The following is a 24,457-nucleotide window of genomic DNA, read 5'->3' on the forward strand; positions in this document are numbered from 1 at the left end:
CTTAGTGTGACCATGAACAAGTTTCCTTCCGATGAAATGGAAATAGTCACCTCACATCAGAGGTTTCACATTAAATGAGGTAATATATGTCATATGTAGGTCAGGTTGTAGATGCCTGAAACATACTAGAGCTTATTCAGCCTTCATCCACCCTTCCTGACCATTCCACTACTCTGCCCACCCCTAAATCCTGGTTTTATGGTACTCTTCTAAATTGGAGATGGTGATATCTGGAAATGAAAGGGAAAGGAGGAAAGTATGTATTAACAGAAGCCACACCTCCCTCCAGGTTAAGCATTAAAGCATTTATTGCTCTTTTCATTGAACTGTGTGAAGAAATGGGAGATAAAGAAAAAGAAATGCTTTCTCATTTAAGAGGGGAAATGGAGCTCTGGTAGTCAAAAGAGATCCTCAAGTTAAAAGAGACCCCAAATTGTTCAGGATTAGCCACTGATATTCGGTAACGGCAAATCACATTGTCTGTTCTTTGGTATATGGTTAGCACAGAAAGCTTCTGGTTGGGCCAGTGACTGCACAGGTTTTGATGACACAAGGAAGACAACAAGTTGGCCATTGTGTGAAAGGGAGGAGGCAGGACCTGGGCTTGTGCACTTGTTACCTTCTGTATGAAGCCAGAAGGGTGGAGCTTGATGACATCTCCTAACAACACCCACATGCACGTCTCTGTCATCCTTAAATCACTGAGTCTTGGACTTCAGGGTCTTCTTGTGCCGGTCCACAAGGTATAAATTGACCTGAGCAGGAAGCTCACTATTTCCAGCAGGAAGTCAATGCAGCCTATCAGGGCTAAAGGAAGGCTCCATCTGGAATCAAGGCAGAGGCCTCTCTCTTTGCTCAGGGTGTAACTAAGGTTATCATAGCTTTGGTGAGGTGTGTCATCTGAGATGTAGTGGAACTGACCTCATATTCTTGGGGCCTTCTTGGGGTCCTGCAGGGCCCACAAGACCAGAATGTGGGCCCGGGCCACGTTGCCAACATAGACTGTGTTGACTGTGGATAACTTGCTGACACTTGACAGGATCCCATTGTAATGGGGCCTCATTTGTAGTGGCAGAAAGGATTGGGATTCTTTCCTCATAGATATACATGGGTCTTAAGGCACAAATGTACAGGATACCGCTATTTTTCAGTGTTCACCCATTAGCTGCCAGCACAGCCTCCTCAGCAAGCTTTTTGCTCTATGTGTATGGAGCAGACCATATATTTTCCAAAGGCTCTTATTTGTGGCCATTCTGGATGATCTCATTGTAGGAGTTGGGCCTGGTTACCTCTATGATGCTGGTGTGGATGAAGCCTGGCATACTAGCTTGGACACAGGTGCCCAACAGAAGTTGGGTACCTGCCCATGAAGAATATGCTGTCAGTGTCAGGAAATATCCCCATGGGGCTGCAGCCACATGCACAGATCCATGTGCCCCATTCTCCACTCCCAAGTGCAGTGGTTGTAACACACTCGGGTTACCACCGAGTGTTGTATTCTTCTGTGGCTCTGACTGAGATTGGGGCCATGCTACAGCCATAGGAAAAACATAAAAATAAAAATAAATGAAGATTTGGGCTCTAGAGAGGAAGAATTTCTAGACTTTTGGGTTTTGTGGACGTGTGTGTGTGTGTGTGTGTGTGTATGTGTATACTTTAATTTTGGAGAAGAACCTAGAGTTATCACTTTATATTTTGACAAGTAAGAATATTGCAAAATTATGATTTTTTTCATTGCAAACATTAAAGACAGAGTATTTAAAACTAAAAAATCAGGAAACTATACTCTGAGAATATGGACAGTCCCAGTCCTTAGGCACAAAAGGGCAGTGGAAGAATTCACATGACACACACACATTCACAGTTGTATATAGGCAATACACACTCAAATATATACATGCAATTGCTGGTATTTTTCTCATTTTGTTAAAGACTAATAAAACTTTTTCTTTTTTTGTTGAAGACTAATAAAACTTTGACTAGTAAAACTAAATCCCTAGAGTTACTGAGCAAATAGTGGGTTTGGGGAGCTTCTGGATACCCACACACTTTTCCTGATTGTGTGTTCTCCAGGCAAGCTGCTTCCAATTCTGGTTGTGACTCCATGTACCCAGTTATGTAAAGAGGGGGTGATGGTGATAAACCTTCCTTCTACTTAGTATTCCAAACCCTGCACTGGCGTTTCCTGTGGAGCCTGGTGGAGGAAGAGGGGCAGGGACGGGGGTGGGGGGGAGTGTGCCCTCTGCTGGTAACACCTGCATGGGGAGGACCTTGCAGTCTCCCCTGAGCTGTGTGAAAGCAAAGCTCATGGAGGTATCCAGAGCGTCTTCCCTTGAAGAAGGAAGAAAAATCCTGGGCAAAAGATCATTTTTATTTGCTTATTTTTGTACTCTTGGCTCCTTTTACAGTCTCTGTGCAATTTGAGTTTCTGGAGAGACAGTCTCATCTTTTCAAAAATTAATCTAGTGGCAGAGAAAATATGGAGTTAGTTTACCTTCAAGTGGTAAATGACCAACATTGTGAAGTATTCTCTAAGCCTGTGAGTGATAATGGTTTTAGGAAACAGATGCCTCTAACACTTCCCCTGTCATTTCACATCCCCTGTTGTTGGGAGCTGTGGAGAGTAAGAATTAAAATGAAAAACTAGTTTTCTTAGCACACTCCTTGCACTGTAGGGGAGACTTACAGGTTATGGGTAAGTAGAAACTGAAAAGGTTTTTTTATTTTTTATTTTTTATTTTATTTTTTGAGATGGTGCTGGAGACTCAAAAGCAATTAGTTGCATTAGAAAAGGCATCAGAGTAGACTGAATGTGGAGGGCCAGACCAGCAGTGGGGTGCTATGGTCCTGAAGAGACTGGGCTCTGGGAATCAGAGGGTGAGACTACATGACAATATATCTTAAGCCAATGTGTCTGTAGGTTTAAAGTAGATTGGAAAGCCACAATTTGCAAAAACCACCCAATATTTAAGGAATGTGATGAAGCCAATAATTCAGGACTTATTCCTTCTTGTGTTGTAATTTTTGCCCTGGCACCAGAATATGAAATAGCTTCCAGGAGTTCCAGCTATAAGCTTGGAATTGTCTGTGTGATTGCAATCACATGGTGACAACACTCAGAATCTAAATTGGACTTCTGTTGTATTCTCACCACTCAATTTGTCTTTTAGCAGTTTAATGGGTACATTTTAGAGTCTTCCATTTTGTGTGGAATTAGATCCTCCCCTTGAAATGCTATAATTAACATCACTTAAAAAAAAACTTGAATAAAATATTGAAACCTAAAAAAAAAGAAAAGATACATTTTTTTCACCACTATATGGCACATACTCTAAAACTAACCACATAATTGGACATAAAATAATCCTCTGCAAATGCAAAAGAATAAAAATCAAACCAAACACATTCTCAGGCCATGACACAATAAAAAATAGAAGTCAAGACTAAGAAAATCACTCAAAATCATGAAATTGCATGGAAATTAAACAACATGTTCTTGAATGACTTTTGGGTAAATATGAAATTACATAGAAATTAAACAACATATTCCTGAAAGACTTATGGGAAAATAATGAAATTAAGGCAGAAATCAAGAAGTTCTTTGAAACTAATGAAAATAAAGATATAACATACCAGAATCTCTGTGACACAGGTAAGGCAGTGTTAAACGGGAAATTCATAGTACTGAATGCCCATATCAAAAAGTTATAAGGTTTTCAAATTAACAACCTGACATCACAACTGAAAGAACTGAAAGAATTAGAGATGCAAGAAAAAAATCAACCCCAAAGCTAGCAGAAAACAAGAAATAACCAAAATGAAAGGGGCTAAACTGAAGGAAATGGAGGCATGAAAAACCATTTAAAAGATCAGTGAATCCAGAAGTTGGTTTTTTGGAAAAAAAAAAAAAAGATAAAATAAATAAATAGTCCACTAGCTAGACTAATAAAGAAGAAAAGAGAGAAGATCCAAATAAACACAATTAGAAATGACAAACGAAATGTTACCATTGACCCCACAGAAATAAAAATAATCATCAGAAACTACTATGAACACCACTATGCACACAAACTAGAAAACCTAGAATAGATGATTAAATTCCTGGACATATACACCCTCCCAAGACTGAACCAGGAAGAAATTGATTCCCTGAACAGACTAATAATCAGCTCCAAAAATGAGTCAGTAATAAATAGCCTACCAACAAGAAAAAGCCAAGGACCTGATGGATTCATAGCTGAATTCTACCAGATGTATAAAGAAGAGCTGTTACCATTCCTACAGAAATTATTCCAAAAAATTAAGGAGAAGGGACTCCTCCCCAACTCATTCTATGAGGCCAGCATCATCCTAATACCAAAACCTGGTGGAAACACAACAAAAAAAAGAAAACGTCAGGCCAATATCCTTAATGAACATCGATGCAGAAATCCTCAACAAAATACTTGCAAATGAATCCAGCATCAAAAAGCTAACCCACCACAATCAAGTAGGCAAATGAATCCACATCAAAAAGCTAATCCACCACAATCAAGTAGGCTTCATCCCCAGGATTCAAGGTTGATTCAACATATGCAAATCAATAAATGTAATTCCTCACATAAACAGAACTTGATAAAAACACATGATTATCTCAACAGATGCAGAAAAGACTTTTGATAAAATTCAAAACCCCTTCATGTTAAAAACTCTCAATAAACTAGGTATTAAAGGAACATACTTCAAGATAATAAGAGCCATCTATGACAAAACCACAGCCAACGTTTTATCAAATGGGCAAAGGCTGGAAGCATTCCCCTTGAAAACTGGCACAAAACAAGGATGCCTTCTCTCACCACTCCTATTCAACATAGTATTGGAAGTCTTGGCCAGAGAAATCAGGCAAGAGAAAGAAATAAAAAGTGGAAGAAATAAAAAGAGGAAGAAGTAAAAATAGGAAGAGAAGAAGACAAACTATCTCTATTTGCAGACGATGTGATCTTATATCTAGAAAACCCCCATAGTCTTGGCCCAGAAGCTCCTTCAGCTGATAAACAACTTCAGCAAAGTTTCAGGATACAAAATTAAAACACAAAAATCACTAGCATTCCTGTACATCAACAACAGTCAAGCCAAGAGCCGAATCAGAAAGGTTGTCCCATTCATAACTGCCACAAAAAGAATAAAATACCTAGAAATACAGCTAACCAGGGAGGTGAAAGATCTCTACAATGAAAATTATAAAAACTGCTCAGAGAAATCAGAGAAGACACAAAAAATGGGAAAAAAAATCTCATGCTCATGGATGGGATCATTAAAATGGCCATACTGCCTAAAGCAATTTACAGATTCAATGCTATTCCTATCAACTGACCAATGACATTCTTTATAGAACAAAAAAACAACTATTTTAAAATGTATAAAGAACCAAAGAAGAGCCTGAATAGCCAAGGCAATCCTAAGCAAAAAGAACAAAACCAGAGGCATTAAATTGCCTGATATCAAACTATACTACAGGGCTACAGTAATCAAAACAGCATGGTACTGGTACCAAAACAGGCACATAGACCGATGGTACAATAGAGAGCCCAGAAATAAGGCCACACACCTGATCATCTGATCTCTGACAAACCTGACAAAAACAAGCAATGAGGAAAACACTCCCTAATTCAATTAATGGTGCTGGGATAACTGGCTAGCCACATGCAGAAGATTGCTGCTTGACCCCTTCCTTATACCATATACAAAAATCTACTCAAGGTAGATTCAAGATTTAAATGTCAAATGCCAAACTATCAAAACTCTGGAAGACAACCTAGGCAATACCATCCTGGACAGGGGAAAGCACAAGTATTTCATTACAAAGACACCAGAGGAACAACAAAAGGAAGAATTCACAAGTGGGATCTAGTTAAACGTAAGAGTGTCCACACAGTAAAAGAAGCTATCAACAGAGTATACAACCTACAGAATGGGAGAAAATATTTGGAAACTATACATCTGACAAAGGTCTAATATCCAGCGTCTATAAGGAACTTAAACAGATTTACAAGAAAAAAAAACCCCATTAAAAAAATTCAAGGGGGCCATGCTTTCTGAGGCCAAACTAATAAATAATTTAGTCAGTGAATTGAGAGAAGGGATGGTCTTCCTTGAGATACAAATTTGATTTCACAAATATTTCAAAACAAGAAGCAAAAATATAAGAAACCATGAGGAAAAGATAAGGGACTTGGAGGATAAATGAAGAATAACAAAGTGTCACAAGCAGTAAAAGGTATTAATGGAGAGAAGACAATAATTAAACCAAGAATAGTAGATTATTCCTTGAAGTGTAATAAAAGGCTCACTGTTTCAGGTTAAACCATGCTCTCTCAACAGAGGTGAAAAGGGGGTGATAGTGTCCCTAATGGGGCAAATATTGGTTCTTGGGGGAGTGAATAAAAATCTCACTCTCTTTATGTACAAAGCACAAATACAGTACATAAATATACAATATACCTGTGCTATTAAAATTGTATGAGACAGCGATTAGGAAAAAGTGTCTAAAAAGGCTCCATAAGTGGGGATTGATGAAAAAATGGAGAAATACTGGACTAGAGTGAAGAGAAATAAGAAACATTGAGGCATCTTCTGGTAAAAATTTTTAACACTAAGGAGAAAGAGAAAAATTTTACAAACATCCAATTAAAAATAGCATCTTATCTACAGAAGAAGAGTGATGCTGGAATTAGACTTTTTATCTCCCATGCTGGAACAGACAGTGGCATGGCAGTTAAGGACTACTGAGAGAAAGGACTACAGCCCAGCAATGCTGTACCCAGCCACGATGTGGCCCCTGTGTCAGGGTGAAGGAAAGATACACAGCAATTCAGGCAGTTTATCTCCTGTGTTGCCCACAAAGAAACCTACTAGAGAGAAGACTTTCCAAACATTATCACTTATGTGAACCTGAACAATTCATGGAAATGGGAAGAAAAGAACACAAACCTCTGGGGTTCACCACTAGACTTTGTGATTCACTGGTTTGGGGTCTACATTTTCATTTTTTCCAAGTTCCCAATTAATGCTAATGCTGCTAGTCTAAGAACACACTTTGAGAAACTTTAAGGTGTTTCCTAATTTGTTTGTGTGTTTGTTTGTTTGTTTTGAGATGGAGTTTGGCTCTTCTTGCCCAGGCTGGAGTGCAATGGCATGATATCTGCTCACTGCAACCTCCGCCTCCCAGGTTCAAGCAATTCTCCTGCCTCAGTCTCTGGAGTAGCCAGAATTACAGGCACCCGCCACCATGCCCGGCACATTTTTTTGTATTTCTTTAGTAGAGACAGGGTTTCACCATGTTGGCCAGGCTGTTCTCGAACTCTGGACCTCAGGTGATCCCCCCGCCTCAGCCTCCAAAAGTGCTGGGATTACAGGCATGAGCCACCAAACCCAAAATGATGACTTCAAGTGAAATGATGTATGATAAAATTAATTTTGTCATAGGCTAATTGATATGAACAAGAGTCACAAAAATCACCAAATTTCTAAATAAAGATTCAACACACTTAGAATATTAAACTTAGAAACAAATGTGAGCTGTACATACAATTAAGAAAGCCTAATAAAACCTAGTAAGATTATTATTCACCTAATTTTTGGTGAATCAGTGGGTGATCGTGGTCGCAGTTGCGGTTAAGTTAAACCAAGGAATAAATGTTTGCAAAAAAAAAAATTGTAAGGAGCACCTCCTACTACTACACAGTTAAAAAATCAATAATGACAGACACTACAGGCTGGCTGATCTATTTTGTACTCTCATCGTTATTGTCTTGCATTTGTATGATTACTGCATGTTTTATGAATTTTTATTTTTCAATAATTTGTATTCATTCACTCATTTTCCAACCCGATGATTCCAGTTCAGGGTGGCAGGTGGCTGGAACCTATCTTGGCAGCTCTAGGTGCGAGGCAGGACCCAATGTTGGACAGGACCCCATCCGGGGCACAGGGCACACCCTCACACTGGGACCATAGAGATGTCAGTTCATCTAATTTGCACATCTCTGGGATGTGGGAGGAAACAAGAGTATCCAGAGAAAACCCACACAGACATGGGGAGAATATGCAAACCCCACGCAGACATTGGCCTGCCAGAAGTCAATTTTTTAAATTAATATTATAATAAAATGATATTATTCGAGGCTGGGCACAGTGACTCATGCCTGTAATCCCAGCACTTTGGGAGGCTGAAGCTGGTGGATCACTTGAGCCCAGGAATTTGAGACCAGCTTGGGTAACATGGTGAAACCCCATCCTCTATTAAAAAAAAAAAAAGTTAGCCGGACATGGTGGTACACACCTGTAGTTCCAGCTACTCAGGAGGCTGAAGTAGGAGGACTGATTGAGCCCAGGAGTTTGAGGCTGCAGTGAGCCATGACGGCACCACTGCACTCCAGCCAGGTTGACAGAGCAAAACTGTGTCTCAAAAAATGAAAAAGAAAAAAAAAAAGATGTTATTTGAGAACCTGCTGTATTTGCAATGTAACAATCACCGTAAGAGGGACGTAGAAAAATACAGTATGTTGCTTCAAAGATAGATTTTGTCCCTGCACCAGGGACAAAAGTGATGTCCCTGATCTGATTTATACTGAAATAAATGTGAGCTATACATACATTTAAGAAAGATTAATAAAAACAAGTAAAATTGGGCCGGGTGAGGTGAGGGTGAGCTCACCTATACATCAGTCCTGACTGGGTGGGGGCCACCTGTGTGGAGAGTTACTGAATTAGGAATTTAATCATTTTGATTGTATTTGTGAGTAGCAGTCCATTATCATAATCTAATCAATTCAAAAGAGACATGATTATCTTATTTTTTGAAATCCCATTCATAATTTTAAAATCTCTTTTATTTTCTTAATAAATTATACAACTACTAAAAAAATTCTAAACATTGCATTTAAGTGTAGAAAAGCTCAAACACAGATGTACTCGGAGGCACAGGATTGCATCAATTCCTGCATTCCCTGAAGAATCACTATGAGTTCAATAATATCAAATGCAGAAAAATGTGGTGTTCAATAACTCTTAAAATAGCATAAGCAGATGTGTTGTTCAGAATGGGATTCTTTTTGTATTGGTGAAAATTTTGTGAGTTTCTGGACAAGGCTATATACAGTGGTCCTATGATTTATGCAACTGCACTTCTTGAACATTATGAAAATTAAAACAAGCGACAATACTTGTAATTTATCATTAAATAGGGTGCGGCCTTGGAAATTGTCAGCATGCTTATCATCCAATTTCATGTCTGAAGGTCCCTGGAGAGTCCTATGACATGCTTGCAGGAAGCTTAATTGTCTTGACCATTGTCAATAGCAGCCCCCATTCACTAGGAGAACCAACAGAGCAAACTCCAGATTTTAAATTAATCCGGACTGGGTGGTGCCACCTTTGTTGAGAGTTACTGCTTGAGGTAATTTAATCATCTTGATGGTTCTTGTGATGAGTTAGGAGTCCATTATCACAACCTAATCAATCCAGAAGTCATGAAGTCTCCACCCACTGATTAAGGTGACTCAATATAAACCTGCCTCCTGTGCCTCCACATTAGCTCATTTGGAAGACCTGGCTACAGGTGGTCGTCTCCTTGGCTCAGAGTCCGTGCTGCAGCTGAGGTGTCTGTGTCTCTCTGGTTCCCAGTGGCTGCCATCATGTTCTCCTCCTCACTCAGGGTGGCTGTGGTGTGTGTGAGCAACATCAACAGGAGCATGGAGGCCCACAGCATCCTCAAGAGAAAAGGGCTGAGTGTCCGGTCTTTCGGAACGGAATCTCATGTGAGGCTACCAGGACCAAGACCCAGTCGTCCTGTAGTTTATGATTTTGCAGCAACATATAAGGAGATGTACAATGACCTCGTCAGGAAAGATAGAGAATGTTACACCCACAATGGGATCTTACACATCTTGGGAAGAAATGAGAGAATCAAGCCTGGTCCAGAAAGATTTCAGGAGTGCACTGATTTCTTTGATGTCATCTTCACCTGTGAGGAGAGTGTCTATGACACAGTGGTGGAAGATCTGTGTTCCAGAGAACAGCAGACCTTGCAGCCTGTGCACGTGATCAACATAGACATCAAAGATACCCTGGAAGATGCCACCCTGGGAGCTTTCCTCATCTGTGAGCTTTGCCAGTGCCTGCAGCAGTCAGACGACATGGAAGACAGTCTGGAGGAGCTGCTGTTGCAAATGGAGGAGAAGTCAGGAAGAAGCTTTCTTCACACCGTCTGCTTCTACTGAAGATCTGGGCTGGCTTTGTCCCCTTCCTCAGTAAGAACTTAGGCATGGGACTTTAGTCCAGATTTATTGTGAGAAGCAGTTGCAAAGACCTTCCACTGAGTGCTGTTTGTATTACTTTTGTACATATCACCTGGAAAGGGACAATTACCAAGGAAATATTTTATGGGAAATGAGAAGGACTAACAGTTTTAAAAGCACGGAAACATGCTTGGCATTGTTCTAGGTGCATTACATAGAATAACGAATTTAGTGCTTATATCATTCTACAAGGATGCTATCCCACCATGACTGCATTTTCCAGATGAGCAAGCAGAGTTGATAATGGACTGCTGGAAAAATGATTTGTTTAAGGCTACTCAGCAGATAAATAACATTGTATAGATAAGCACCTTTTAAATGAACTTTCTTTTCACAATTTGAGGGCTATTTTTTTTAATTTTTAAATTTTTTAAGTTAGTTGAGACCAATGGAGTGTGGTATATTAACTTAAATGTTGTTCTTCTTTAATAAGAGTATAATATTACATGTTTAAAGAGATAAATGTTTTATCTTTAATAGATAAAATCCAAGTTGGATAATGAACTACATATTATTGTAAAATTTGGAGTTATCTACTCAAATAATAGTTCATCAAATTAAATGAAATAAAAATTTTTTTAAAAAGTATATTCTTATTTCTGTTTGGGGGATGGATTTCAAACTACTAAGTGACATGCTTTTGTTTAAACCTTATGAATTACACTGGAAAAAAAAGGGATCTTTCAGAGTGAAAATTTTATTAAGTTTAAAATGTTCATTGCTTTGAGCATTGAGAACATCAGGTGATAAACCTAATGATGCTTTCAAGGAGAAACAAGTGAAACACTTCATAATCCTTGGTAGTGGCACTAAACCATGTTTACCCATAGAGGAAAAATAGTTCCGAAGTAGTTGTTCATAGTTGAATTAATTTACATGTTACCTATTGAACTAGACTGATTATGGCAACCTAAAATAACAGCAGAGATTAGCTCTCAAAAGACAATGAGTTTATTTGAATGAAGGATTGGAATCAGGAATGCACTGGGTATAACAAGTCACAGGTGTATCCTGAGAGGTTTGGGTAAGGGGAAACTTTTACAGGGAAAAAGAAGTCCACAGAAACTGCTTGGAAATAAATGTATTGGTCACAGCAGCTGATTGCAGGAGTTGGCATTAGCTTATTGGTGCAGACAGCCATTGCTAGGCATGTGTTCTTGAGAGAACATTTTATCTGGAATGCTGCAGTCTTGAAGAAAATGCAGTTATAGAAATACGTGTGGCCATGCAGAATAAGCAAAGTGTGTAAGACCTGCTGATGGTGTAAAACATGTAGGATGTGCCATAATCTCTTGTGGGTTTTAGGGAGTCCTTGCGATAGTTCTTATCTCAGATATACAAGCATGGGCTCCCCTCCTTCATGACCTTCCAGCTCCACTTCATCAGCCTTCTCCACTGTGAATTCAGCCTTTTTCACGTTTTCCATGCTGGACTCCTTAGAAAAAGTCCCTATGTGCTGCCCACCTGTAAGGAGTGTGGACTTGTGCTCTACTTCCCTGTGGGTGGATTATCCATGTAAATTATATGGACTCACTCCACACAGATGTGTCTATTCTCCCCCTCATGAATGTATGTATTCAGTTATTTCTTCATAGCAGTATGGAATCTTGGATATTTATTTTTCTATGTGGGGTTACAGTTTGATCCTTCTTTGTTTTGTTGCTCAAACTGTTGCTGTTTTGGCCATCACAAGCGCTTTCAGTTGCCTCCTGGACCCTTTCACGTGCCCCATTGTGGTGTTTGTTTTGTTTTACTTGATTTTTCATGGGAAAGGAAACTCACTCTGACATTATGAGATGCCCCAGGTTTGTCTGATATATTTCCAGCCTCAGCCCCAGAATCAACAATTTCTCCAAATCATCCTGTTTGTATTACTGGAGGACAATGAGAGTAATCAAAATCGGGTGTGCTTGATGCTACTAAGGTACCGGCGTTTTCTGTCCTGCATCCTTTGGCTACATTTAATTTTTTTCCCCTTGTCTTAATTTTCAGTTTGATTGTGAGGCATCTACATATAACTTTCTTTGTTTTTAAGCCTCCTTGAAGTTCCATGAGCTTTTTTAATCTGTAATTTTTCAGCTTTTTACCTAATTTGAATAATTTCACAATTATTGCCTCAAAAACAAAAATCAGTTCCATTCTTTCTTGCACCTCATTTTGAGACCCAAACTACACATCTGTTAGACCTTTAGATATTGTTCCTCCAGTACCTGAGGATCTCTTTCTTTTCTTTTTTGTTCTTTTTTTCTCACTTCTTCAGTTGGATAATTCTGCTGATAGACCTTATGGTTAATTTTTAGAAGTAGGATTACTGTGGTCAAAGAGAAGTATAGGCCAGAACAGTGGCTCATGCCTGTAATACCAGCACCTTGAGAGGTTGAGGCAGGAGAGTCGCCTTGAGGCCAGGAGTTCAAGACCAGCCTGAGCAACATTGTGAAACCCTATCTCTACAAAAATATAAAATATACAAATTAGCTAAGCGTGGTGGCACACACCTGAGTCCTAGCTACTTATAAGACTACTTGGAAGACAGAGTAAATGTGTTTTTAAATTTATTAGATATTCAAGATTCCCTCCATAGAGGTTGTAACATTTTTCATCACCACTGGCAAACATGCCTTTTCCCTCACAAACTTGCCAGCAGGGTATAGTGTCAAGCTTTTGAACATTTGTCAATCTGATAGTTTGTCAGGTACAGTTGTGCATCTGTAAAACTAGCTTCCAGCCATTCTCTCTGCTGAACACATGTGCCATTCCCCCATCATGATGTGCAGTCTCTTACCCATCCCCTTTTATCCAGGGACATTGCCTTACAACTTACTTCAACCAACAGACTGAGCTTGAAGTATTACACACTCTGCTTCATGGATTCGACTTGTGTAAAACCACAAACAAGCCACATGGTGATTACATAATCCAGGTCAGACTTTGGGGTAGATTGGACATGGGGCCGGGAGCAGTGGCTCACACCAGTAACCCAAAATACAAAAATTAACCTAGTGTGGTGCCATGTACCTGTACTCCCAGCTACTAGGGAGGCTGAGGCAGGAGAATTGCTTGAACCTGATAGGTGGAGGTTGCAGTGAGCCAAGATGGCACCACTGCACTCCAGCCTGGGCAACAGAGCGAGACTCAGTTTCAAAACAGAAGAAGAAGAAGGAGGAGGAAAGATTGGACATGGGAAGTGAGGAGGGAGAGGAAGTAAAGGAGAGGAAATAAAACAATTACAAATAAAGCTGTTAACATACTTATAATGTTAAGTTTTTTTCCATGAAATATAAAGTATTTCCCTCATTTTTTGAGTGTTTTATTAGTTTTCTTATGGTAATTTTAAAATGGAAGAAAAAACACACATACACAAATACAGAAAACCAAACAAAATAAAGGAGTTGGTTAAGAAAATATTATAGGGCATACATCATGTAATCAAGAAATAGAAATTTGTCAGACACACCTAAAGCAATGTTCATTTGACTGGTCCTTATCACAATATTCTTCTCTCTGGCATAACTCACTTTTATAGTTAAGACTTATCTTCAAATCTTCCTGAAATTTGTATCCAAATGTCAGTTTTCATCTTCAATAACCATGTGAACATCCATTTGCCTCTTTCTCTGGCTACTTCCTCAAGAAACCATTGTATTTTCAATACAGCAAATCTAAATCTCAATTTCCCACTCTACATAGTAGATAGTCAGATATAGGAGGTCACCATTACAACTTCCAATCAGAGCTCCCCTCCCTTTATGCAATAAGCCAACACTAGAGGTGTTCAACAACCTAGAAAGTCTTCTCACCATATCTGCTCAACACATAATCATGCCCCATACTTCCCACACCCTGATCTTTAGTGATAATATTAGCTCTCACCTCTCATGCTTCCCCACACCCAACTACTGCCACAGTTCTTAGCAATTCTAGCATCCACACAGATTATTCACCCAACACCCTCAACACTCTCACTTCTCCAACTGCACTTGTCTACACCCCACCAGAGACACCCATGGCCATAGTCATCAAGAACCTCACCACCAGATCAAAATCTGAAACAGTCATGCCCCAACTATAAGACCACATCTTGCCATTCACTTTTGCTTCTTTATTTAAACTATAAGGGCTGTTTCACCATGCATTGTTCCACAACCCATGGATTCCAGCTGTCCTTACTTATTCACCCTTTCCGGTTCAAAGCCAGGTTTCATGGTTTATCACTATAATTGCACCCTTTCAAACTCCCTCAGCATTTCTGCACCTTTCTCTTCTGTCACATTTGCATCATCCATGTCCAAACAGAGAGAAAAGAGAAACTCAACCACCTTGTCATGTTTTTCCAAATGGATAGGCTGGAAAAAGTAATATCTATGGGACAGTCTCACTTTTATCTTCAGAAGAGCTCTCAACACTATCACAAAAACCTACACTCAAGTTTGTATTCCCATATTTTGAAACAATTACCTATACCAAATATCCTCACCGCTATCCCCAGTCATGATCCTGACTGCCCACTGACAGCTGATGGCCTTGCCTTAAGCCACATTGACAGAATAGAGAGAAACTATCAGTGAGGAAACACTTCACTGCCCTACCACCAAAACTTCCACTTATGTATTTGGACCCAGCCACCCTGAAAGTCAGAAATCTGAGAGTGATTCAAAAGTCCTCCTTTTCTCATCAAGAAGTCCGCTCATGTCAGCTCTAACATCCCTCTCCCATGTGTCCATTCCTCTGCCTTTTCACAGACACTTCTTTCCTCCAAGCTTCCAACCTCTCCTCCACAAACTACTGTACCAGCTGGGTTCCCCACTTCCAGTCTTGCCTCCTGCTACCTACACTCCAAGAGGAAAAAGAATATTTTCTTAAAACTTTGATGTGAAAGTTGTTACTACCAAGATGAAGTCCACTATCGTCAGATCCAGGTGAAGTGGAGCTGGAGGGTCATGAAGGAGGGGAGCCCACGCTTGTATATCTGAGATAAGAACTATCACAAGGACTCCCTAAAACCCACAAGAGATTATGGCACATCCTGCATGCTTTACACCATCAGCAGGTCTTACACACTTTGCTCATTCTGCATGGACACACGTATTTCTGTAACTGCATTATATTCAAGAGTGCAGCATTGCAGATAAAATGTTCTCTCAAGAACACATGCCTAGCAATGGCTGTCTCCACCAATAAGCCAATGCCAACTCCTGCAGTCAGCTTCTGTGACCAATAAACTTTGTTTTAAAGTAGCTTCTGTGGACTTCCTTTTGCCTTTAAAAGTTTCCCCTTACCCCAACCTCTTAGATGTACCTATGACTTGCTATACCCAGTGCATTCCTGTTTGCAATCCTTTGTTTAAATAAACTCATTGTCTTTTGAGAGCTAATCTGTGCTGTTATTTTAGGTTGCCATAATAAGTCTAATTCAGTAGATAACATGTAAATTAATTCAACTATGAACAACTACTTCTGATCTATGTTTCTCCTATTAATGAACGTGGTTTAGTGCCACTACCAAGGATTATGAAGTGTTTCACTTGTTTCTCCTTGAAAGCATCATTAGGTTAATCACCTGATGTTCTCAATGCTCAAATCAATGAACATTTTAAATTTAATACAATTTGAATCTCTCAATATGAAAGATTGCTTATTTCAGTGTCATTTATAAACCTTAAACAGAAACATGTGGCTTAGTGGTGTGAAATGCATCCCATCCCCCAAACATATATAAGAATATACTTTTTATTAACATTTTTTATTTGATTTTATTTGGTGACTTGTTATTTGAGTAGATAATTCTAAATTTTACAATAATCTGTGGTTTATTATCCAACTTGGGTTTTATCTATTAAAGTGAGCACTAGTAAAATAGATATAATCTATATGTTAAAACTTTATCTCAAATATGCAATATCATATTCTCATTAAAGAAAAATATTGAAGTTAATATACTTCATTGGTCTCAACGTAAATTTTTAAAAATATAATATATATTATATATATATACACCATTCGAAAAGAGAAAAGGGAATTTATTTAAAAGACAATTTAAAATGGCCATAATTCCGCCATCATACAGATCAGTCAGTGTTTAAAATGATGGTAGTAGCACAGTGGACAGTCTTTGATTATCATGTAGAATATACCTATGAATCAGGAAAGAGATTAGAATATTTAATAATGTATGTACAGCTGGTGGTTAGTTTGTTTAAATCCAAATTTAATTACCTTATTGGATATTTGATATTTGGTTATTTAATCACAGTCATCTTTAACAGCTACATTGATTGATGTTTTATCCCCTGTAATCCTTTGATGGCTTTTTCTTGCCTACCATTTCACAGAGGTTCAGACAGCAGTAGTAGTTCCCTAGGAGAGTTTATTGATGAAACAGCGTCTGCAAGATTTTAAAAGTTTCATTCTTTTCTAGACTTATTTAAAAAAAAACAAATGATTAATAAAAGAAAATATACATTTGTTGGTAACTGATTTTAATTATTTTTTAAAACTTGGACCTTTCTGGAAGGGCAGCATATAAAAACATCAGTCTCGAGGAGGGGACAACAATACTACCTCACTACTACACCGGCAATGACTGGTTGTTCAAACACAGTGGAGTGTGTAGCTATATGTTTTATAATTCATAATGATAGCCTCAATCATCAAGAAATACTTTTGATATTTTATTTTCCCTCAAAATAACTAGAGTGCTAAATTTTTAACTGCCTTTTTGTTGAGTCAAACTGTGGGATTCTGATTTGTATTAAGATTGTAAGTTCCTCACTGGTATACTATCATCCTGGAGGGGTGCTGTATGACTGAGGAAGAGTGAGAGAGAGAACGAGAGAGAGAGAGTGTGTGTGTGTGTGTGTGTGTGTGAGAGAGAGAGAGAGAGTGTGTGTGAGAGAGAGAGAGAGTGTGTGTGTGTGTGTGAGGAGAGAGAGATGCTAACCTTGTAGCATATGAAGAATGTCTGTACCCTGATATGATAGTTACGTAATCAGTATATTTGGTTTCTAGATCACTGTGCTTCTTTTTTTTCAATCTCTAATTAAAGATGCTTAAATTTGGTTTGTTAATTCTATTTTAGAAATTATAATTTTAGTTCATATTAATTTCATTTATATCTTACTGAAGAAATCTTTCCAATTGGGAGGAGGTTCTAATATTCACATGTTCTAATACACTGTTTATTGTAAAACAGCTAAATTTGGAGATATGTAAAGCCTTGTTTTCTCTGTGTGGTTCAGCTACTTTCCATTTGGTATTACACACTCAAATTTACATTTATCTATTAAAATTGCCATTTTATTAAACCTTTTTATGCACAGTAGATTCAACTTGTGTCTGAAAATGTCTCTTGTGCTTTTTTGATTTTGCTCCCTTTAAAAGGATTAATCTGGACAGACATGATGAAAAGGAAAGGTTGCGTTTAACATATTTTTTGAACGTTGTAGGACAAAACATAGCTGATTAACCTTGAAGTGACTGTTGTACCATGTTTGCGCACATGCTTCAGAATCCTATGGAAGAGAATGTTCCTACTTGCAGTACATCAAAGGAATGGATGGTGGACCGTACTATTCATGTTTTGAAACATAAATGTTCACTTTAAAGCAATTGCCATAACAGATAAAAACCTGAACTTTCATTGGATTTTTGTTAATTTTCCTCATTTTGAATTATGTGCACTACCATAGCTATATCAGTTTGATACAGTATTGAAAAATTATCAGTTATATTTTGCTGCTTATGATCTATTTGGAGATTAGGATTAAAATGGACTTAATCCATTTTTAAGGCTGAGTGAATTTTTCTAAACAAGAACCATTTGCAATATGGATTTTCATAAAGATCAAACCAATTACAACTTATCATTAGGAGTCGCAAGCACATATTCATATAGTCCAGGTAAAAATACACTAATGAGTATTTGGTAAATCCCAGTAGGCTTTTACCATTAGCATAATTTTGTGTTGTACAATTAAGTTACAATTATATCTCTAATTTTGGATAATATTCTAATATTCATTGGTTAACAATAAAGTGATGAAAGCTAAAAAATAAAAAGTAAAAAAATAAAAAATTTAAAAAAAACCCTTATGTCCAGAACTTACAGGCTAGCTGGATTGTTTTTAACAAGGTCAAAGTAATCAAAGCAAAAAATATGTAAGACTGATGAGCAAGGTCTGTTTTCTAGGACAGTCTATTTTCTCTAACATACCTTTTTAGTAAGTGTAGTTTACTACTACAAACGTACATACAAGCTGTGAATCCTGAGATGAAGTGTTACATTTCACAACAATGATTTTTAAATTTAGTGAAATATTTCAGAAAACTTCTTGCAGAAAAAATTAATCTAGGAATAAATTTTATGCTAACAAGAATGAGAATATGCATATATCTAATACAAATGGGGTCTTTGCCCCACCTCAGGAATGTTGTAGTCATTGTTACAATTTTTTAATTAATCTGTAACTACCTTTTTGTCACAACAAAGGATAATGTTAGCCCAGAAGATTGCATTTCAAAGCTGCTTATGTCCACTGCTCCTTTTTAGGTTTTTCATTATCTTATTTTGTATGCTGTTTTCTTTTTTGTTTGTTTTTTTGTTTTGAGACAGAGTCTTACTCTGTCACCTAGGCTGGAGTGCAGTGTCACAATCTTGGCTCACTGAAACCTCTGCTTCCCGGGTTCAAGCGATTCTCCTGCCTCAGCCTCTCGAGTAGCGGGGATTACAGGCGCCCGCCACCTTGCCTGGCTAATTTCTGTATTTTTAGTAGAGACAGGGTTTTGCCATGCTGCCCAGGCTGATCTTGAACTCCTGGCCTCAGGTGATCCACCCGCCTCGACCTCCCAGAGTGCTGAGATTACAGGTGTGAGCCAGCATGCCCGGCCGCATGCTGTGTTTTCAACTAAATTTTAACCCAGGATGTATTAAAGTGTTTGGAACTTATACATTTTGCAGCATCTGGTTGGTACCTTGATAGGGGGAAGCTCAAGAGGAGTGAAAATGGGAGATGGTATGTGTCTGTCTCCCTCCGTGGCCCCTCAAATGAGTGTGAGCCCCTCAGACATTGGGAAAGGCTCCACATGCAGCAGGTGCCTGTGCTTTGGTGAGGTGCTGACCGTCACAGCCATGGCCCTGGAACAAGAGAGGCCAGCAGTAGAGTTCTACCTGAGAGCCTGTTCTGAACAGTCCCTCCGCTCTTTCAAAGTGTTCTCATAAATATCCCTTTGAAGATAATGCTCTGTTACCGCCCCGCTGCTGGGGCTGGAGGACTGCTTGAAGACAGGTCATCCCATGGATCGTCATGGGGGCTGCAGAGGTTATAGGGAGAGGCACAAGCAGAAGGTGAACATGAGAACCCTATTTCTGCTCCACTTAGCTGGAGATGGCCTATGTTTGTCTTTATCTCTCTTTGCAACCTATAAAGCCCTTTCATCTCTAAATCTGATGATCTTCACAGTCAGTTTAGAGAAAGCACTGCAACATGGAAAGAGCCCTGAGCTGAAATTTGTACTATCCGGGTGGCCTTACAAGGAATTAGGTGGCAGGGAGAATGGGGTGGTCCTTTGACCACATGATATGGACACCATTTCTAAGAAGTGATGTTTATTGAACCAAATAGGAACAGTGCCTTACATAGTTCTCATTTCGCTCTCTCAACTTTGCAATGATATCTGAGTTCTATTATCACCATTTTGTAGAACTAGAGATTGAGGCTCACCAAGGTGAGTTAAATTACCCCCAAATCATGGGGGCAAAGCAAGGACTTCATCCCCAGTCGGTGTTGATAGCTCGTGTGCTTATCTCTGGTCAGATTGTCACCTTTTGAATACTCCATTCTTTCCAGCAGGAAAAGGTTCAACATCACCAGGAGTAGGTTATCTATTGTGGAGAGAAATGTGATTTTTCGTTATAACTCAAACATACCCTACTTCTGAAAGATGTTTAAAGCAATAGCCAAAAATAATAGAATGCATAGGACAAAAAAGTAAAATACAAACCTGGTACCACATATGGGAAGGCTGGAATCACAGAAATAATTGTTCTGTAACAGAAAAGTTGTGTTCTATGATTATACATAATATTGAACTTGGAGCTACCAGGTATCCATGACAACATTAGGAAAATAAAATAAATCTAAAAATATTGCTTCTCAGGAGAAAGAGGTTTTTTTTTTTTTCCTTGAACAGAGTTTCGCTCTTTTTGCCCAGGCTGAAGTGCAATGGTGCGATCTCAGCTCACTGCAAGTTCTGCCTCGCGGGATCAGCGGTTCTCCTGCCTCAGCCTCCCAAGTAGCTGGGACTACAGGCGCCCACCATCATGCCAGGCTAATTTTTTGTATTTTTAGTAGAGACGGGGTTTCACCGTGTTAGCCAGACTGGTCTCGAACACCTGACCTCAAGTGATCCGCCCACCTTGGCCTCCCAAAGTGCTGGGATTACAGCGTGAGCCACTGCACCAGGCCCGCATGCTTATTTTTTTAAACCAGTGGTATAGGGGTATACAGAATAAAGCATGAAAGGCCCACTTTGTCCTCCTCCATCACTCTCACTCCCCTTTGCACTTCTACCCACAGTTGAAAGAGCTTCTACAGTCTTTGGAGTCACACAGGAGTGAGTTTAAAGTCTAACTCTCCTACTTACTTACTTACCTGGGGAACCTGGAACAAGTTACTTGTCATCTCTTAGCCCTAGTTTTATCATCTAAAAAACTAAAGTTAGCAGTCTTGAACTCCCTCGTTGGTAGTGATCAGCAAAGGCACTTGGCCCAGAGTACAGCAGGTGTTCAGTGAAGAAACTTCTCTTTCCATCCTGTCCTTCTTTCTGATTCTCATTTTCCCACATTGCTCCATCTCCTCCCCAGGATACTATACCTTTCGCATTGACTTTCATGATAAACTCTCTGTGGGTGACACAGAATTCATCAATGATAGAGGTGGTGTGGATGACGACCGAGACGTCCTGGAAGGCTCTTTTAAGGCATGACTCATCCAGAACGTCTCCTTCCAGCACTGTCAGCTTGGTCTTGTTCTGGAGCTTCGTATGAACACGGGTCAGGTCATTGCAAGGATTTCTGGGTCTGGCTAGGAAGTTTTCTGATAAAGGTGATGTGTCATAGGTGTTCAAGGATGGTTAGAGTGGGAGTGTTAGAGTGGAGGGTGTACATTCCATAAAAGGAACAAGTAAACAAAGGCACAGAAATCAGCATACATAGCGGTTGATTGGGAAAGAGCAAATATGTGTTTGTACCTCACCTCATTCCAGGAAACGAATCTGAACAGTGCATTGTCAAGTGTGCTTGGAATATAAGCATTGCTAGAGCCATGGGAAGCTCACCATATTTCTTAAGGGGAGTAAGGTGATTATAGAGAGTTGGGTATAAGAGGAAAAATATTTTAATTTAATTCTATATGTAACCAGGAATAATGATTTTGGGTCTCTGGCATCATACCAAATAAAACCTATTAATTATATGTAAAAGAAGTAGAAAAACAGACTGGCCACAATGGCTCACCTCTGTAATTCCAGCCAGCACTTTCGGAGGTTGAGGCGGGTGGATCGCTTGAGCCCAGGAAGTTGAGACCAGTCTGGACAATGTGGTGAAACCCTGTCTCTACTAAAAGTACAAAAATTACCCGGGTTATAGTGCCTATAGTCTCAGCTACTTGGGAGGCTGAGGCAGGAGGATGGATGGAGCCCAGGAGGTGAAGGTGGCAGTGAGCCAAGATTATGTCTCTGCACTCCAGCCTGGATAGCAGAGCAAAACACTGTTTCAAGAAAAAAAAAAAAAAAAAAAAAAGCATAAAAGAGAAACAGAAGCAGAGTTGTGATGCAGGAAGTTAACCTTGGCTTGAGGATATAAAACAGACTGGTATAGGGGATATGAGAAATCCAGGTGATCAAGAGATTAATCAGAATGTCTGTGCCAAGGTTTAGATGAGAGCTGGAAGAAGGGTCCAGCAGTGGAAGCAGAGGAGGGGAGAGATACACAACCAATATTAAATGTCTGTAATCCTTGTGTCTCAGCAATATTTGCAATCTAGCATCTGATATCAGGAAAAAAAGCAATGCTCAGCCTAGAGGAACAGTTCCCCTATAGTGAAAATGCAGGGGGCATAATGGATGGGCAGGGGTCTGTATGAAGATAAAACAGAATCATTTCAGTGTTCTTTCTGTGCCAGGCACTGTGCTAAAGGTTTTGCATGTGCTGACCCATTTGCTGCTCATAACAACCTTATGAGATTGGTAATATTATTAGCCTTATTTCTTACAGATGACGAGACAGAGAGGTTAATCCACTTGTCCAAGGTGCCTCAGTTAGATTATGGCAAAGCTGGATTTGAACCCAGACAGTCTAGTGCAGCTTCTGTGCTCTTAAGCTGTAGTTGTCTAGCAGCTTCTCTAGACCTCCCGCTAGCTCAAGTCATGCCATAAAAGCAACTGTATTTAGTCTACATAAAACACTCGCCAAGTCCACAGTGCCTTGGAGAAGGAGGAAGCTTTTTTTTTTTTTTTTTTGAGATGGAGTCACGCTCTGTCACCCAGGCTGGAGTGCAGTGGCGTGATCTTGGCTCACTGCTACCTCCACATCCTGGGTTCAAGTGATTCTCCTGCCTCAGCTTCCTGAGTAGCTGAGATTACAGGGGCATGCCACCACGCCCGGCTAATTTTTGCATTTTTAGTAGAGGCAGGGTTTCTGTCTCTACTAAAGAGACACGTTGGCCAGGCTGGTCTCAAACATCTGGCCTCGTGATCTGCCCGCCTTGGCCTCCCAAAGTGCTGGGATTACAGGCATGAGCCACTGTGTCTGGCCTGTGACCCCTCTTCTAACTCCCTCTTGGGTCTATTTGCACAAGAAGTTGCTCCTTCAAATTCTGCTGTCAATTTATTTCGGTGATAACAGAGACAAATGGTTTTAAAAAAAGCCATATATGTGAAATCTAAATGAGGCATGTCTGGCCTCATACTGCGTCTTACTCTGTCTCTGCTCTGTGCTGTGCACTTGTGTGCACTCTCTCTCTCTCTCACTGATGCTGTCTCTCACTCTGTCTTTCTCATTCTGCCTTTGTGATTCTCCCCCTCATTTGTCTCTCTCTGTCACACACACGCACACACACACTCACACACTCATCTTTTTTTTTTCCATTTCCTTTTATTTTGCCTTCACTAAAGATGCTAAGGATGCTACAAAACAAAACAAAGCCTGGGGAAGTCTAGACAGACAGGGACTCACTGGTGAGGTCTCCAGGTAAATAGTGGTTTTTGTGAATGTTGCACAGCAATTGGCAAGACAAAATGCTTCAGAACAAATGAGTTGTAGACAAGAAAGAGAACTGATGTGGGATTGTTTTTAGATGAGAAGAAAAAAATGCGTGGAGGCTGAGGCGGCTGCCTCTCAAGTTCTGGGTCAGGACCAGAATCCAGTCTCCAGACATCACATCCAGTATCTTTCCCACTATGCCATTTTATACTATTTAATATTTCCTTTGTGATTACTGTGGATGTGGGATTGGCTTTGATTTGACTACAACGTTCCATAACTTGCTAGACAAGGTCCACCTCCCAACATGCATGGAGGTTTTAAGATGGAGCCACTCACCCATGACTCAAGTTTACTTACTGGAAAATTCCTCCCTCAGCTCTGGTCTGAAGGCCTTGTCCAACGCCCTGATCTCCTTCAGCTCCTTCTCCTTCACCAAGAGGCGGACGATCCTCTGACCCAGAAACCCTCTTGCTCCTGTCACAAGGCAGCTCCAGCCCGTCATGGCCAATCCAAAGTAGCAGGAATCACTCGCCAGGAAACAGAAGATGCTGGAGAGCAGATCTGATTCGGGTGACCCAGGAGGGGACTAAGAAGGGTGGTCAAATGCTTATGTATTCACACAGATCCCTTATTTTCTTCCACCCGCTGTTTTGCAAAAATTCCATGTCCCCACCACTGCCAGTGGTAGTTGAAAAAAAAAAATGCAAAAGCTCTAGCCATTTGTTAGATTGTTAAAAGGTGGACAGAGTAATCAGGGTGCTGGTCACCTCATCCCCTGTGGCAGGTCTGAAGCTTTATGCACTGTGGCTTCTGGCCCAGGTCGTATCAGTTTGTACTCTGGCCACACTCTCATTGCTCTCTCC

General features: G+C 39.8%; 1 protein-coding gene and 1 pseudogene across 1 annotated transcript; one reads left to right on the plus strand and one right to left on the minus strand.

The window, feature by feature from the left end:
* Positions 1-715: 715 nt before the first annotated feature.
* On the minus strand, positions 716-24,161 carry LOC103224107 (3 beta-hydroxysteroid dehydrogenase/Delta 5-->4-isomerase type 1-like; annotated as a pseudogene).
* On the plus strand, positions 8,676-10,729 carry LOC103224108 (RNA polymerase II subunit A C-terminal domain phosphatase SSU72 like protein 2). Its single transcript, XM_007977372.3, has one exon. It carries the CDS (start codon positions 9,675-9,677, stop codon positions 10,257-10,259), a length of 585 nt encoding a protein of 194 aa, XP_007975563.3. The 5' UTR covers positions 8,676-9,674; the 3' UTR covers positions 10,260-10,729.
* Positions 24,162-24,457: the final 296 nt, after the last annotated feature.

This window comes from Chlorocebus sabaeus, chromosome 20 (genome assembly GCF_047675955.1).
Source record: "Chlorocebus sabaeus isolate Y175 chromosome 20, mChlSab1.0.hap1, whole genome shotgun sequence".
Lineage (NCBI taxonomy): Eukaryota > Metazoa > Chordata > Mammalia > Primates > Cercopithecidae > Chlorocebus > Chlorocebus sabaeus.